At 46.2% G+C, this 17,127-nt stretch overlaps 1 protein-coding gene across 8 annotated transcripts in view; it reads right to left on the minus strand.

The window, feature by feature from the left end:
- Positions 1-17,127, minus strand: part of KCNH7 (potassium voltage-gated channel subfamily H member 7) — a 478,957-nt gene that overhangs the window by 79,931 nt on the left and 381,899 nt on the right. For all 8 annotated transcript variants that reach the window (XM_060257338.1, XM_060257336.1, XM_060257334.1 and 5 more), the window contains one exon: positions 14,674-15,099. In XM_060257338.1, the coding sequence (XP_060113321.1) occupies positions 14,674-15,099 (426 nt within the window). The remainder of the gene's footprint in view (positions 1-14,673; positions 15,100-17,127) is intronic.

Below are 17,127 nucleotides of genomic sequence, written 5' to 3' on the forward strand. Positions count from 1 at the left end.
TTTTTTGCCACCTTCCCTCTTTCCTGGAAGCTCTCCTCCTTCCCTCACCCTGCTCCTGGGAGAGGGGCTCTGTCCCCTCAGATAAACATTTTACGGGGCATTTCAAGGGCCACAGGTGTGGGGAGGCTGAAGACTTCCTTCCTTCCATGCACAGAAATTTTAGACAGGATCCAACAGATAGTTACCGAATGAGTGCCTAATGAGTGTCTAGAGAGGGCCGCAGTCCTACCTGATAAAGAGTTGTGTCTTCCACCTAAGTAGTGGAGGCAGATTAAAAGGATCCAAGGCCAGATCAACGAATAGTTCAGGATTTCAGTGAGCCATATCTTCCTTAGCAGGGTGATCTGGCTTCCAGGGGAAATTAATTTCTTACAGCACAGTAACCCTCATCTCATGACACACTTAGTTCTTGTACCGCAGTTTGGCATTTCCCAGTATCTCCAGATGTGTGCATATATAACTGATTTTGTGCATTTTTTCCTCACTCTTATTTTAATAAGCTCAGGGCAGCACACACAGTTGTCTCCCCTCTCGCATTGCCAAGTCCTCCTGGCCACGGGCAGGGGATGAGGGGACACAGTTGCTAAATCCAGAAATTCCTGGAGATTTAAGGGTAGAACCTGGGGAAGACAAGGACCTCAGGTAGGGTCTATGCCATAGAGTCCCACCTTCCATGGAACTCATTTTTTTTCAAGGGGATCTAGGCTTCCCAACCCTCCCGCCCTGGCGGGGGACCCCAGGATTTCCAGTCTCTTTTCCCGCTCCCCAAAAAAACAGAAGCGGGGGAAGGGGGGAAACGGCGCCCTGGAGGGTGGCGAGCCGCGCTGCTGCCGCCTCTTCTCCACTCACCGTAGCTCAAGCTGAGCCCATCTCGGAGAAGCAGCTAAGAAGAAGCCGAGAAGAGGCAGCAGAAGCGCAGCGCCATCGCCCGCTCCGCCTCTGAGGAAAAATCAGAGAAGGGGAGGGTGGAGGCAGGCCAGGAGCGTGGCGAGCCGTGAATCTGGGTCCTTCTAGGACCCGGACTCGCGGCTCGCCACGCTCCTGGCCTGCCTCCACCCTCCCCTTCTCTGATTCCACGCTCCTTCTCTGCCTCTACCCTCCCCTTCTCTACAGTGAGCGGAGAAGAGGCGATAGCCGGCCGCCTCCTCCCTCCTTCCTCTCTTCCTATTGTCTGTTACCTTCTGCTCGCGCTACAGCACGATTTTCGCAGGGAATGCCGGCTTCCCTCCGCCCCCGCCAGCGTCTCCGCCTTTTCGCCGCGGCCCCAAAGAGAGGCAGCAGCAGAGCACGCTCCGATGGCTCGTGCGGGCAGGACGGGGAACATTTGGATGAGTATTATTGGCTCGCGCCTTCACTTCCGGCAGCGAGGCTTCTCTGGAGAGAAGTTTGAGGGGCGGCAGGCTGAGCCTGTGCAAAGGGAGGACGGGCCGGGGGGGGGGGGTGAGCCTCCAGCCACTCTCTCAGCTTCCACCGAAGGAGGGGTGAATAGGTGTTGGGGTTTGGTCTCTGCCAGGCGTCAGGGCCAATCTGCAAAAACCAGGGAGGCGAAAGAGCACAGAAGCTCGCTCATCACTTCAGTCCAGCCCTTCCTCTGCCTCTGGTCCAAAGGCATAGAGTGACCCCATCAGTCGGCGCCAGCCACCTAACAAGATGCAGACCCCCCCACAGCCCGGCTGAGAGGGGCTCTGAGGGCTAAGCACGTTGCTCTGGGGGACACAGTCAAGCCACACAAGGGGAAATAACTTCAATAAAGCCAGCAGCACCTTAAACACTGACAGCGTTTATGGCAGGGTGTGTGTTTCCTTGAGTCGCTGCCCACTTCTTTAGAGCAGCGACTCACAAAAGCTCATATCCTGCCACAAGTTTTGTCTTTACGGTGCTACTGGGCTCTTGCTCTTTGCTGGAGATAGTCTAACGCAGCTGCCCATCTTGATCTGTCTTCAATAAGTCTGCAGACAATTAACATCATGGGTCAGTCCTGGAGCATGCTAAGGACTTCATTTCTGAATGGCTCCTTATCCCCCAGGTTACTGCATTGTTTGTGTATTATGTAGCTTTTATTTATATCCCACCCTTCTCCCCAGTGGAGAGGCTGTGCAATTACTTTGGCTTTTGTACTAGGGTTGCTGACCTCCACGTGGAGCCTGGTATTCTGTTGGAATTATATCTCCAGACTGCAAAGAGATCCGTTCCTCTGGAGGAAATGGTAAATTTGGAGGGTAGGCTCTAGTATCATAACCGCTCTGAGATGGGACGGCTCGCCACGCTCCTTGGCGCCGTTTCCCCCCCTCCCCTCTAGCTCCACCCCAGTGTCTCCTGGCTCCACCCCCAAAGTCCCCAGATATTTCTGAAATTGGACTTGGCAACCCTAAGGGGATCTGATCTCTGTAGTCTGGAGATAAACTGCATTTTGGGGGATCCCCAGATCCCATTTGGAGGCTGGCTTCCCTACTCCTCTCCTTAATTTCATCCTTACTACAACCCTGTGAGGTAAGTTAGAGTGAGAAACAATGACCGGCCTAAGCTCCAGTAAGTTTCATGGTGAGTGTGGATCCAAACTGAAATCTCTAAAGTCCCAGTCTGGCATTTTAACCATTAGAAGAAGAAGAAGAAGAAGAAGAAGAAGATATTGGATTTATATCCCGCCCTCCACTCCGAAGAGTCTCAGAGTGGCTCACAATCTCCTTTACCTTCCTCCCCCACAACAGACACCCTGTGAGGTAAATGAAGATATTGGATTTATATCCTCCACTCCGAAGAGTCTCAGAGCGGCTCACAATCTCCTTTACCTTCCTCCCCTACAACAGACACCCTGTGAGGTGGGTGGGGCTGGAGAGGGCTCTCACAGCAGCTGCCCTTTCAAGGACAACCTCTGCCAGGGCTATGGCTGACCCAAGGCCATTCCAGCAGGTGCAAGTGGAGGAGTGGGGAATCAAACCAGGTTCTCCCAGATAAGAGTCTGCACACTTAACCACTACACCAAACTGGCTCTCCATTACTCCAGCACAACCCTCTGTATCTATATATTAAAGAGGAAAGTTGGTGGGCATTGGAACAGCAAGACTTGATGGAACGGAGGATATTTATTTATTAACTTCATTCATACCCTATCTTTCTTCAGTATGGTGTAGTGGTTAAGAGCAGCACTCCTCTGCATGAAGCCATCTGGGTGGCCTCGGGCCAGTCACAGTTCTCTCAGAGCTCCCTCAGCCCTACCTGCCTTACAAGGTGCCTGTCATGAGGAGAGGAAGGGAAGGTGATTGTAAGTCACTTTGAGACTCCTTAGGGTAGAGAAAAGCAGAGCATCAAAACCAACTCTTCTTCTGATGGGAATCCAAAGCTGCTTGCCTTCTCCTCCTCTCCTCTGTTTTAGCCTTATAAAAACCCTGTGAGTTTTGGTTAGGTTGAGTGTATGAGACTGGGCCAAGGTCAACCAGCAAGCTTCTAAGGTTGAGAGTGAGTATTTGAACCTGGGTCTCCCAGATCCTAGCCCAGCACTGTAACCCCTACACAACATTGGCTACAACTGCAATAAATACATTAAAAGCCATTACAGTCAGTAAGGGTACAAGTTGCATGAGAGACCATATATTTGCAACTGTTTCTCCATAAGAATAGAGTTAAAGCTAGTTAAACCTTCAGTTTCTCAAATTTCAGTGCTAAATTGATTTACAACTAGTGGGTGTGTGATGAAGGGCTCCATATGTTAATATCTGATGAAGCAGAACAGCAAACATATGAAGATTGCATTAGTTTGTCTGACTGAAGAACTGTCTTTAGGAAAGGCATTTAGCTCTTTGGAAGAATGCATTCTAATTAATAAAACAAAAGCGGACCTAAATTATTTTCTTTTGGGAGGGATGTCCCCCTCTCTTTGTTTTGCTGGGTGTCAGAGCTTTGGTTCTTCTTGGACACTTTGGTTTTCCCTACATTCTTTATTTTAATTACGTACTTCATTACTGGGGAATTCTTGTAACATTCTTGTAATATGGGAAGAAAAACAGACTGTACGGTGTATAGCAGTGTATTTCAAGCTGTGTTCTAGGCAATCCTTGGGGTCCTGGGAAGTTCATTAGGAGTTTCTCAGTAAGGTCATTATAATGTCTTAAAGGTAGGCTTGCTAGACAGCACATTGGGGACCCCATTCCAGGGGTATGAACATATGAAGCTGCCTTATACTGAATCAGACCCTTGTTCCATCAAAGTCAGTATTGTCTTCTCAGACTGGCAACGGCTCTCCAGGGTCTCAAGCTGAGGTTTTTCACACCTATACGCCTGGACCCTTTTTTGGAGATGCCAGGGATTGAACCTGGGACCTTCTGCTTCCCAAGCAGATGCTCTACCACTGAGCCACCGTCCCTCTGTGATAAAGCGTTTTAAGCCTCAGTTTACATTGTTCATCGGTGAGGCCCAACAGATCTGAGAAGTGAATTGTATGAAATTCTAGAAAGTGCCCCCGAATCCTTTCGAGTGGGAAGGAATTCAGTGGAACACCAAGTCAATGTAGAAATCTTCTCAAGGCAAAAAATGGTTTTTAAAGCATTGGTTTACAGCAGTCAGCAACTGGTGAGCGTGTATTCTGAATTCTGCAGTGCTGCCCTCTGCTGGCAAGCATGAGGCATCAAAAACCTCTTTGAATTAAAACTTGACTTAAGAGTTCCTTGTAGGTTAGTATGCATGGAAGGAAATGGGAAATAGTTTTCTGAGGCCAGGTGATGGCGGTGGGGTGTGCTCTGGGCTTCAGACCTTGGTGACATTTACCTTGAATTCCAAAGAGGGTAACCATATTTTCGTCATTTCAGAATTAACAACTTGGCTAATAAATTTAACATTTTCTTTTGTTGTACCATTCCAGTTTGCATAAAACACGGTAGTCGCAATGGCATGTATTGTCAAGAAGAGGGCGCTTCTTTCTCAGCTCAACGGATAAGCATGCACACAGGAATCCATTCCATAATGTGGCATGTGGTATTTTAGATCCTGGCTTTTCTAAACACAGCAGGCAGCCGAGCATTTCTAAGCTTTGGAGAACATGCCTGGGGTTACCTTTGAAAGCGATGCCATTTAATAAAAAAAGGCTGGTTGGCACAGTTGTCAGCAGGGTCTTATTGTCCGATGGACCTCGTGTTAATGGGGAAATCAGTTTCTTTTTAAAAAGGCACCTTCCATGGTTGGAAACGAGCACTAGTAAAAAGCATCGCATGACAGAAATTTTACATTTGCTACCATTTTCTCTACATAGGAATCACCACCAAACTATTTGGGTCAAAAGTACAAGTCATTAAAAAAAAAAACAGCAAAGAAGAAAATCCAGACTGTTACCTGAATGAGGGAAAAAAACATAACAACTAGCATACACATACATGAGAACTGAATGAGTCTTTTGAGATAACTTCAGGAAATTCTTTCACTGTATTTTAGCGGTTTTCCAAGACTAAATCTTTTGGCTGTTTAATAGCATGTGATGATCCACTCCCAACCCATTCAGTGTAGTCAGAATATTGTAAAAAAATCCAAAGGAAGACTACAGTGTGAAATTGTTGACAGATCTCAAGAAGACTTTATCACCCTAGATTTCATTCATTTTTCAGATTTCAATTTTTACTTTCCCCAAACAGGCTCAGGGCAGATCACAACAGCTTAAGACCTGGGATTCCACTTCCATTATAAGTGTTAATATCTTGCACGTCCTCTTCTTTACAGTTTTCAATCAATTCAGCTATACCTGAATCTGCTTATCTTGCCCTAGATGCTATGTTAATCCTACTTTGCCTATACAATAACAATTGGAGTGGCTCTCACATACTCCAAGTGACCTTATTAACCTTTCTGCTGGATCCTGTTTTAAACTAGCCTTTCTTAGTAATATCTCCCCCTGCCTCACCGACTCCTTTGGCTACCTTTCCGTTATGAATGCGTATAACAGCATCAGACTAACGAATGTACAACGACATGGTATTTGACAATGTGAGTTCCAACTTATGAGTTCTGACTTACTAGGGGGAAAAGGTGTTAATTCAAAGGTGCCACTGGACTCCTGTCTTATTTTAAGTGCATGATTAGTCCTTGATGATAGGTTCTGATTATTCTATCACCTCCCACCAAAGAGATGGTGGTGATTAGGGATGGGCACATTCTTGAACCCAAGCCAAAGTCTGGCCCAGACTTTGCCTAGTTCGGAGCTCATGAGCCAAGGTCCAAGAAAGGCCCTTTCCCCAAATAATCACTGAACTTTTCTGCTCCACTTGGCTCACGTGTTAGGCCCTGCCCCCTTTTGTGCCCACATCATTCATAAGTAACACAAGCATGCTTGCATAATTTCTGGGTAACATGGGCGTGCTGAGGGTGGGGTCTGAGGCCCCCTGGAAGTGATGTAAGCGCATCAGGGTGGCCAACATGCTTCTGGATGATGCAGATACCCGAGGGGGAGGGCCTGATGCCACCTCAACCGGTTCATTTTAGGTGTTTTTTGTTTGGGGGTTCAGTTCGGGTCAAGTTAAATGAACATTTTCAGCTTCTGTTACCTGGTTATGTAATCTGTGAGTACTGTGATGTCTAGATGCTTAGAGAAGAAGAGACTGGATTTATACCCTGCCTATCACTACCTGAAGGAGTCTCAGAGCAGCTTACAATCTCCTTTCCCTCCCCCCTCCCCCCAACAGACACCCTTTGAGGTAGACGGGGCTGAGAGGCAAAAACAACCCTGCCCCCTTGCTTGCCATCAGCCTCACTCTCCCCAACAGAAAAAAAACAGAAGGGAAGAAGAGCAGGTTTGTGTCCTTGTCGTATGACCAGAGGCTGCTGGTTCATGGTGGCAGGTCTTGCCCATCTCATAAGGAATGAAGGACCTCCAGCTTGTGGGCGTGGTAACTCACACTCAGTTCGTGGAGGCAGCTCCCTCCCCCAGGCTGCCTTGCGTTAGACCAGCAGGAGCAGCTCCCTGGGCCATCCACTCCTCAGGCCTTTCCCCAGTGTCCTTTTTGACCAATCTGTCCCTTGCTCACATGCTGTTACCTTCCCAACACAGCTGTGGGTCATAAAATGCTAAGCTTTTGTCAGTCAAGAAGTGAGTATATTTTTTTTTAAAGTTTGAGAACCACCCTTCAAGATTACTACTGAGCTGGAGGGGAGCCAGGTTTATAGAGCTGACCCTACCCTAGAGCCAGATAGATAGGAGTATTCTTCCAACTCTTGTCCAGGAATGCTACCAGTGCTAATTACAGCAGTGAAACTGCAAATTCACTACATACGGCCTAGTCTTCTAAGTTGGATCCTCTCAAACATCTCCACATTTACAGGATGGTTTGCTTGTGAGTGTGCAGACACCCACAACTCTCCCAAATATTTACATACGTCAACCTAAATTAAGCCTAGATTTGCGTCCAGTTAGCACCTTTGAGACCAACAAGTTTTTAGTAGTACGAGCTTCTGAGAGCCAAAGCTCCCTTCATCAAGTATTCTGTTGGTCTCTAAGGTGCTTCTGGACTTCATCTAGCTGTTCTACTGCAGGCCAACATGGCTACCCTCTGAAACATACTTCAGCCTCTGTTTGGAAGCCTCCAAAGACCAGGGGGTTGAATTCTGTACTTTCATCAATGGAGCATGTTCACAAAAGCCTACTTTGGGATACAACCCACAGTTCTAAAATTGCAGTGAGGAGTAGTGGAGGGTAGTAATTAATAGGTACTGAAGCACTGACAGATAATTAGGATGATTTCTAGAACTCAAATGGTTGATAAGAAATTGATTTTTAAAAAAGGTAGTCCCATGTCCAAGCACCAGTCATTTCCGATTCTGGGGTGAGGTCGCATCACAACATTTTCACGGAAGACTTTTTTATGGGGTGGTTTGCCATTGCCTTCCCCAGTCATCTACACTTCCCCCCCCAGCAAGGTGGGTACTCATTCTACTGATCTCGGAAGGATGGAAGGCTGAGTTAGCCTTGAGCCGGCTACCTGAACCCAGCTTCCACCAGGATCGAACTCAAGTCATGAGCAGAGAGCTCAGACTGCAGTACTTTACAACAACAATGCAATAATGGATATGGAGAGTTCAGATTCCATTGGATACACTTTTGGAGCACAGAGTGGGTATGTATGTCTAGTTCAAAATTATATGCCCAATTCAAATCGTATATTCAGTCACAGAGACCCATTCCGCAGTAGCATTTGCCCCACTCTCCGGCTTCTGCTTTTCCTGGATCAAGCAATTGATTCCCCACCAGTCCTGTGCAGCTGCATTTTGACCCACAGCTCCCTCCGATTCTCCCCGTGTCTTCCTGATCTCTAAAAAACAAGATCAGGAAGATGTGGGGGGAATCAGAGAGAGCTGTGGGTCAAAATGGGGCCACACAGCAATTGGTGGGAAATTGATCGCTTGATCTGGGAAAAGCATAAGCCTGGGGGGCAGAGCAACTGCTACTGAGGAATGGGTCAGAGTGAAATGCTCTTGCTTCTGGGAGTGTTTAGGGAAGAGAGATTAGAATTGCTGGTTTCCCCAAATGCCTTTTCCTCCTGCTGTATATCCAGCTTTCTTCCCCAGTTCTCTAATCCAGAAATGGTGCAGTTAGCTTACCCTTGCCCCACATTACTGACACAACAGCTTCTTGTCATGGGTTCAAGGCTGGTTCTGAACTTTCTCTTCAGATATATTACTTCCAGGGGAGTGACTGCAGTGGAAACTTCTTCAGAATGTGACAAGTAAGCTTACCACTTTGGAAAAGGCATGTGAAAATTAGACCTAAGAGGCAATTTCTCGGATATGTAGAACAAGCCCTGCCACAAGCTTGACATCTTGTAGGCTATTTATGGTGGTTCTATTCTGCTTTTTTTCCCCCTCTCAAGACCTGACCCAGTTTCTCTATGGAATACAGTGTAAACAGAGAGAGAAAATGGAAGTAGAAAGACAAGAATCTTCTTCAGCAAACATTTATTCCTCTCCTTTTTATAACTTCAGCTTGACTTCCTCCCCAGATTTGGCTTTAGCTTTTAAAGCAACAGTAGTAGATACTGCTCCATGAAAAAAAGCAACCGTATCCCTATATGGCCTGCGACCTGCCTACCTTCGGAACCGTCTCTCCCCATATGTACCCCAGAGAGCACTATGTTCGGAGTCCCAAAATCTTCTTAAGATCCCCGGACCGAAAGAAGCTAGATTGTCCACCACTAGAGCTAGAGTGTCCTGGATCAAGCAATTGATTCCCCACCAGTCCTGTGCAGCTGCATAGCCTCCACTCTGTGAAATGCCCTCCCCGAAAACACCAGGGCACTGCGGGTAGGGTTGCCAAGTCCAAATCAAGAAATATCTGGGGACTTTGGGAGTGGAGCCAGGAGCCTTTGGGGGTGGAGCCAAGATCAAGGCTGTGACAAGCATAATTGAACTCCAAAGGGAGTTCCGGCCATCACATTTAAAGGGACGGCACACCTTTTCAATTCCTTCCTTCCATAGGAAATCATGAAGGATAGGGGCACCTTCTTTTGGGGCTCATAGAACTGGATCTCCTAGTCCAATCTTTTTGAAACTTGGAGGGTATTTTGGGGAGAGGCACTAGATGCTATACTGAAAATCTGGTGCCTCTACCCCAAAAAACAGCCCCCCCCCAGAGCCCCAGATACCCACGGATCAATTCTCCATGATTTTCTATGGGAATAAATCTCCAGAGGGAATAACAGAGTTCCCAGAAGACATTTCCCTCCCCTCCCCCCGCTTTCTGACGACCCTGAAGCAGGGGGAGGGCCTCCAAACCGGGAGATCCCCTGCCCCCACCTGGGGACTAGCAACCCTAACTGCGGGACTTGCCACAGTTCTGCAGGGCCTGTAAGACCAAACTGTTCAAACTTGCTTTCAATGGTTAAGGGGAGGTGGTTATTATTCCACGGCACCGACGATCTCACTGAACCAATATAATTGAAACCAGAACTTCAGAATAACCAGAACATCAAGGTGCACCTTGGACTTTTAATGACTGTAAAATGTATGGAAATGATTTTATTGCATTTTCTGTTTTTAATATTTCCTGTTGTTTTTAACTGTTGTTAGCCGCCCAGAGCCCATCAGGAGAGGGCGGGATATAAATTTGATAAAATAAATAAATATAAATAAATAAATCTAAGGAAACTGCATTTAGGATGTCAGACCCCCAGGAATTACAGCTCACCCCTAGACTATGGAGATAAGTTCCCCTGGAGAAAATAGATACTTTGGAACATGAACTCTATGGCACTGTACCCCACTGAAGTCTGTGTTCTCCCCAGGCTCCACCCCCAAATCTGCAGAAGTCTCCCAGCCTAGAGATGGCTACTGTACACACCCTGTTAGCGGCCAAGGAGGACCTGGCAGCCCTCTACATGCTGCCGGCTCATACAAAGAGATTGCCAACTAGAGAAACTAATTTATATAGATCAGATACTGTTGTCACTTTCTACTATTGATTGTTGTGAAGTATTTAGCTGCATTACAGTAGATTTGAAGAGGCGCAAGTTGTAAGAGCAGGTTTATACATCTGTGTATAGAACGAGGGAGCTTTTCAAACCATCGCAACATGAAAAGTCTGCCGTGATTAAACTATTTATGCAGTATTAGGGTTTGTAGAATCTTTCAGGCTCAAGTGCCGTGTTCTACTGGAGAAAGTTTTCCTTCCAGACGTTTCGTTCTCAGCTGCGGAGAACATCCTCAGTGGCGTTGCAGCCGGAGCAGGCGCTCTGACCTTCTTGGCTGCTGTACATTGAGTGAGGCCAGGGCTGCTGGAGAGCTGCTATTTCTAGGCTGGAGGGGGTGTGGTGAGAGAACAATTGGTTTGTGAATGTACCCCCTCCAGCCTAGAAATAGCAGCTCTCCAGCAGCCCTGGCCTCACTCAATGCACAGCAGCCAAGAAGGTCAGAGCGCCTGCTCCGGCTGCAATGCCACTGAGGATGTTCTCCGCAGCCGAGAATGAAACATCTGGAAGAAAAACTTTCTCCAGTAGAATAAGGCACTTGAGCCCGAAAGATTCTACAAACCCTAATGATGATCCAGCCATGAAAACCTGAAATCTTTGATATTTATGCAGTACATCCAAGGATCTCCATTTAATTTTTGGGGTCCAGCAATTCATTATATGGCACTCCAAGTATCAATGTAGAAAATATAGGATGAGATATAGAGACAAGATCAGGGCAGAATGTGGAATTCCATGTTTGGTGGGAAGGTCAGGTGAAACCCTATCCTTCACTGAAGCCGTGGGGGTGATGGGTGGCAGTCATTGGGGGCTACCAATTCACATAAATGGGAGTAAGTTAATTTATGCCACTTCATTTTGTTTACAGAATATTGCTCCATTATATGCGGGTGGGCTGGGGGTGGGTCAAGGACTGGGAAAGCATGAGAGTTCATCTGGACCTGCTTCTTCCCTGCAACATCCATGCTGTGCTGGTTTCATCCCTTTCGCATTTAGGATTGCCAGGTCCCTCCTGGCAACTGGTGGGGCATGGAGAGGACTTACCAGGAGCAGGTGAAAGGCCAGGCTAAGTTGCTAGCAATGCGGCAATGTCAGTTGCAGCATGTACCTGAACTGACATCATCACGTTGTGATGTTGCAGTGATGCTCTGTTATTTGGGCAAAAACTCTATGGTAAAAATGGCTTCTATCATCGAGTTTTTGCCCAAATACCAGAGTGTTGCCAAGATGCCACTGATGTAATGACATCACTTCTGGTATACTCCAGAAATGAAGTTGCCGTATTGCTATCGACATAACCCAGGCCTCCCCCCTGTTCCTGGTGGGTCCCCCTGCCTGCTAGCTGATCAGCAGGAAGAGGCAGGAGATCCCCCACCTCCCATGGAGGGCAGGGCTGACAGCCCTAATTGTACTGGCTGTGGTCTGCTGTAATAATAGGTTGGATCCAATGGACTGTTCCCACAGACAGAAGGATTTCTCCTCGTAGAGTGTGGCTTTAAATACAAACAGAAGGATTTCTCCCTATAGAGCAGCATTCTGGACTGCAGTAGGAGGGGGGAAATGGAAAAAACTGTCCTTTGTGGATAGAAATCTTTCTGTCCATGGAAACCGTTGGTTGGATCGATGCTGCTGGTTCATCCAGTGGTAACCTCTGCTGGCACAAGGTTATCACTATGGTGGCATAAGTTTTTGCTTAGATGATGATGCGAGGGTGATTTAGGAGGGCCTTATCAATTGGCATAACTTAGAGACAGGATTGTGTACTAACTTGGTTTTTTAGGTACAAATGAGACACAAACGATGGCCACAAAACCACAAATGGGAATTTCTTGCCTTTCTCCAAGCCTCCTGCAGACCACCAGCTGTCTCTTGGGGCTTTCAGGAACCATGTTGAGCATGATGTGGGAGTTGGGTCACCAACCTCCAGCTGAGGTCTAGAGATCTGGAATTACAACTGATCTGCAAGCTACAAATGTCAGTTCTCCGGAGAAAATGGCTGCTTTGGAGGATGGTCTCAAAGGCATTTTATCCTGCTGAGGTCCTGCTCCTCCTCAAACCCTGCTCTCCCCAGGCTCTATTCCCACATCTCCATATATTTCCCAACCCAGAGCTGGCAACCTTAGCTATACTTTGGGAGAGAAGAATCAGCAAACTGTCTCCTCATTTCCACTAAAGTGCCCTTTTGTCACTGAAAACCAAGCACCGGATACAATACAGTGATTTACATGGGAGAGTCCTTAAAGTCGACCTCAAAAGGAAAGTTTGTACGGGTCAACTTAGTTGTTATAATAAATGTACATTATAGCTTCAGCTTCTAATAACACAGAAAGCAAGCCTTTGGAAAGAGAACAGCGTCATGCACGTTTTCACAAAAGGTGTTGAGTCTTTTACACAGTGAACAATACATTGTTCTTCTACAAGGACTTTATGTTATGTGTACTAATGTACCATAAAGCAAAATCTAAAGGCCCAAATTCTCAACTGACACATAATGGTTAATGCTGAGATACTCTGGATTCAGTGGGGCTGCTGTGTCAGTGGAACTCCATGAGTCACCTCCTCTTACACCAGCACAGTTCTGGGGCAGCTGCAACTGTACAGTTATCACAACAATGCACCCCATTTTATCATGCCGTTGGCTCTACCCCCCTGCACAGTTAACAGCAGAGTGCAGAGGAACTGCAAGGGGGAAGGCAAAGGAGGAGTTCTGCCTCGACTAAGCCTCCGGAGAGACTTTTTATAGGTCAAGGTTCTGAAGTGAGTTTTTCAAGAGTCAGGTGGTTACTTTTAACCAGATAAGTAGCATAGGAAGTTGCCCTGTACAGGGTTACATGAGGGAGCCCATTTAACCCCTAATGACTCCTGGCAGCAGCTTTTTAAGGCTTCAGGCAGGTGTGTTTTCTAGACCTGCTATTTGAGATCTTTTATCTGGAGATACCAGGAACTGAACGTGTTTCCATCTGTGTGTGCTTTACCACTTAGACAAGAGGTAGTCTCTCATCTAGGACTGGTCAACAATGACTGTTTTCGCACACAGCTTACCTCGCAGTCACAATCCTGTTCCCTCCGCAGCGTCTGGTCGGATTTCCCACCATCTGCGCCGAAGTTACAGGAAGTGCCGCGGCTTTTGCGTAGCAAACATAAACCGCTAAAACCCAGTTTACGTTTGCTATGCAAAAGCCACGGCACTTCCTGTAACTCCGGCGCAGATAGTGGGAAATCTGACAGACGCTGCCGAGGGAACAGGATTGTGACTGCAAGGTAAGCTGTGTGCGAAAACGGTAAATAACTTTAGCTGCTGGTGTTATGAGTCTGACTTCACATGTCAAAGAGGGCTTGGTGTTTGTTCTCCCCCTATCTTCGTGCCTCAGAGTAAACTAGTATGGATACAGCATTACCATCAACTGTTCAAGGAAAGAAAGCCAAAAATCCTAGCAGCAAGGATACCCAAAATAACTCTTTGGCACCAGGCGTTGTTTATATTTTTCTGAGAGATCTCCACTGAACACAATAAGAAACTGTTTTACACTGATGGACAACATCCTTTGATATTGAGAGCCAGTGTGGTGTAGTGGTTAAAAGCAGCAGACTCTAAACTAGAGAACAGGGTTTGATTCTCCATTCCACCCCCCATATGAAGCCAGTTCAGTGATATTGGGCCAGTAACAGTTCTCTCAGAACTCTCTCAGCCCCACCTATCTCAAAAGGTGTCTGTTGTGGGGAGAGGAAGGGAAGGAGATTGTAAACTGCTCTGAGACTTCTTTGGGTAATAAAGAGTGGGGTGTAAAATCAACTCTTCTTCCTCCTCCTCCTCCATGCACCAATTCAATTAAGATGGAAAGTAACAGTAAACTATTTTTGTCAAGTAATGGTAAAATAGCAGCCCACTGTATCAAACATTATTCGCACTTTCAGAAACAACACTTTTTGTTGTGTTAGTCCATAGGCCTTCGCAACAAAGGGTTTCCATCAAGTTTGAGTTAATGTCAGTAATTACCTGACAGGCAATATGGTCCTACCAGTGAAAGATTTCATCCCCCCTTCCCATCACAGTAACTACTTGCTTGTTTTGGTTTGGTTTTGGAGGTCCCAAGTGAAAAGGGCTTCTGATGGAGAGCAGGAAATATTTAATACATGCTCATTGTCAGGAAACATGAAGCGCAGACACATCAGGCAATCACAGCAATGTCAGTCAAAAGAGAGGCAGACACAAAACTACTTGTTATTTTTAGCTTACCTCATCAGAGCCGGATCCAAAGATCAGCAGGTCGAAAGGGATTGCAGCAACCATGTCAATTAGGAACCAGCCTTTGAAGTAGTGGATTGCTATTTTGGCTGGGTCACTTACCACTTCTTCGTTCTGGTTGACGTACGTCGTTCGGAAGTTTATTAGAATGTCAATGATAAACATGATATCCACAATCAAATCGACCATGTTCAGTGGGTTGCAGGAATAGCCGCACTCCCGCCTCTTCTGTTCCTCATTGTCATTGAGAAGGAAGGCGGCGGAGTAAGGGGTGAAGATGGCCGTGTAGATGACCAAAAGCAAAATGAGCCAGTCCCACACGGCTTTGAAAGGACTATAGTGCAATATAGTAAATTTGTTGATGCGAGGTGTTTGTAGTTTGTATTCTGGTAAAACATCAGCTCCTAAGGATAGGACCTAGGGGAAACATAAAAAAAGGGGAGGGAGAGATACTTTGTAAGAGAGAAAAATGTCTAGTAGGCCAATCTTAAACTATATTACATCCTTTAAAGCCCATTGAAGTCAGTAGTCTTTGAAGGGTATAATTCTGTTTTGGACTGGGTCATAACGTAGCATTTGGGAAAAACAAGGATTAGCACTTATTTTAGGATTAGATCGAGACTTAGTTTAGGATTTTCCATTTAGGAGGTTGTCCAGTTCCTATAAGTCCTAGTGGTTTTACTGGATTCTCACCCTCCACTCTCGGCATAAGAATTTAAAAAGTAGGCCCCTATGCTGAAAACCTCTCATCCACAACTTATTCACACTGTGAAAATATGAACACCCCAGCAGTTAATGAACACTCTTTTCCTTCGAAAAGTGCATTATGGAATGATTAAGCAACACCTAGATTATAAATTGCTTCCAAGCAGCCATTAAACAACATGGGTGACAATGGAGAGTATGTCGGTCTATTATGTATTCCTTAGCTATGCCTTGCACTTAACTAATGGACTCTGGCTGCCTTCGTATGCATTAGCAGCATCGGTGTGGCAAGCCAAATGACCATCATTCCAGGCAATCTGAAGCGTCTTTCTCATTTGCCAGGATTTAAAAATTTAGGCCCTCCCTCTGTCCAAGAAGACCTCACACTAGACCTAAAATTCCAATTCCCTTAGCACTTTCTACACAGGGGGTGTGAGGAGGAGGAAGGACTGTGAAAGCAGGCCTTGGCCTGACCTAAGGAGGCTCTGTGTGAACAGAACCATTGGTGTGTACAGACTGCAAGCTGTGTACATGCAGTCTCTGTACATGTGACTGGGTAACCTACTCAAGCCAGGCTCCTCCATTAGTCAATGCATGTACAGTTTACAGATTTGCTGTACGTGGAATCTGTGTAAGCTGAGGCCCACTGTTGTGCTCTCATTCCTCACCCCTACATCTATTAAACTATCACCAAATTTGCTGGGAGGAAACTGATAAGATTATAAGAAGAGCCCTGCTGGATCAGACCAGTGATCCCTCTTGTCTAGCACCCTGTCTCACATGGTGGCCAACCAGTTCCTCTGGAGATCTAACAACAGGGCACAGAGGCCAAGGCTTTCCCCTGACGTTGCCTCCTAGCACTGGTATTCATAAGTTGACTGCCTCTGAACATGGAGATTCTCTTTAGTCACTGTGGCTACTGATATAAGTATAACTTATAAACAAGTCTCAATTCTTTCACAACAATGAAACCCTTTGCTTCAAACCCAAGTCGACTTGTTCACTCATTTTGCCTCTCTCTTCAATGAGTACTTGGTTAGTTTATGCTATCACAGCTAAAGTCTGTATTGACCCTACTCCTTCCTATTTGTGTCTTAGGGGCACGATGTTGTGCTTCCTTTTTAGATGCCATCGTCTCTGACTGCAACAGTACTGCTGAGAGTTGTTTTTATTAACAATCTATGGCAATGTTGTTATCCGCTCTGAGCCCTGTTGTACAGGGGAGGGAGGGCTATAAATCCCATAAATAAACGAATATTTTAAAAAATCTTTTTGACTGTCACCTTAGCGCCCCTAATTGAGTGAAAAGGTGGGATAAAAAACGTTTTGAATGAATGAAAGAATGGATGGATACGATCACTTCATAGACATTGAAAGTGTATCAGAACCAAATGAACAACATACCTCCTATGGACTCTTTTGCAAAAAAGCCAATGAGGATAACCTCTGTGAAGGGCTTTAAAGAGCTATTTAGCTTCTTGGGAGACTGATTCAGAGCATCTACAAATGGTTGTTAAGATTTCTGAAGCATCGCTTGTAGCACGTTTTCCGTGAAATAGCACCAACCATTTCTAATGTTTGCAGGAACCTTTCTATGCTTTGCAAGTCATGACAGAGATGTGCCCGGTGATGTATCATAGAGAAAATAAACAAGAGCAGAATCCCACAACAGCCACTTCTGGTATCACAACTCCCGTTTGCAGCTGCCGGAGTTGCAAGTGGTAGGATACAGTGGTGCGA

Source organism: Heteronotia binoei, chromosome 16, assembly GCF_032191835.1.
Source record: "Heteronotia binoei isolate CCM8104 ecotype False Entrance Well chromosome 16, APGP_CSIRO_Hbin_v1, whole genome shotgun sequence".
NCBI classification, from domain to species: Eukaryota; Metazoa; Chordata; class Lepidosauria; order Squamata; family Gekkonidae; genus Heteronotia; species Heteronotia binoei.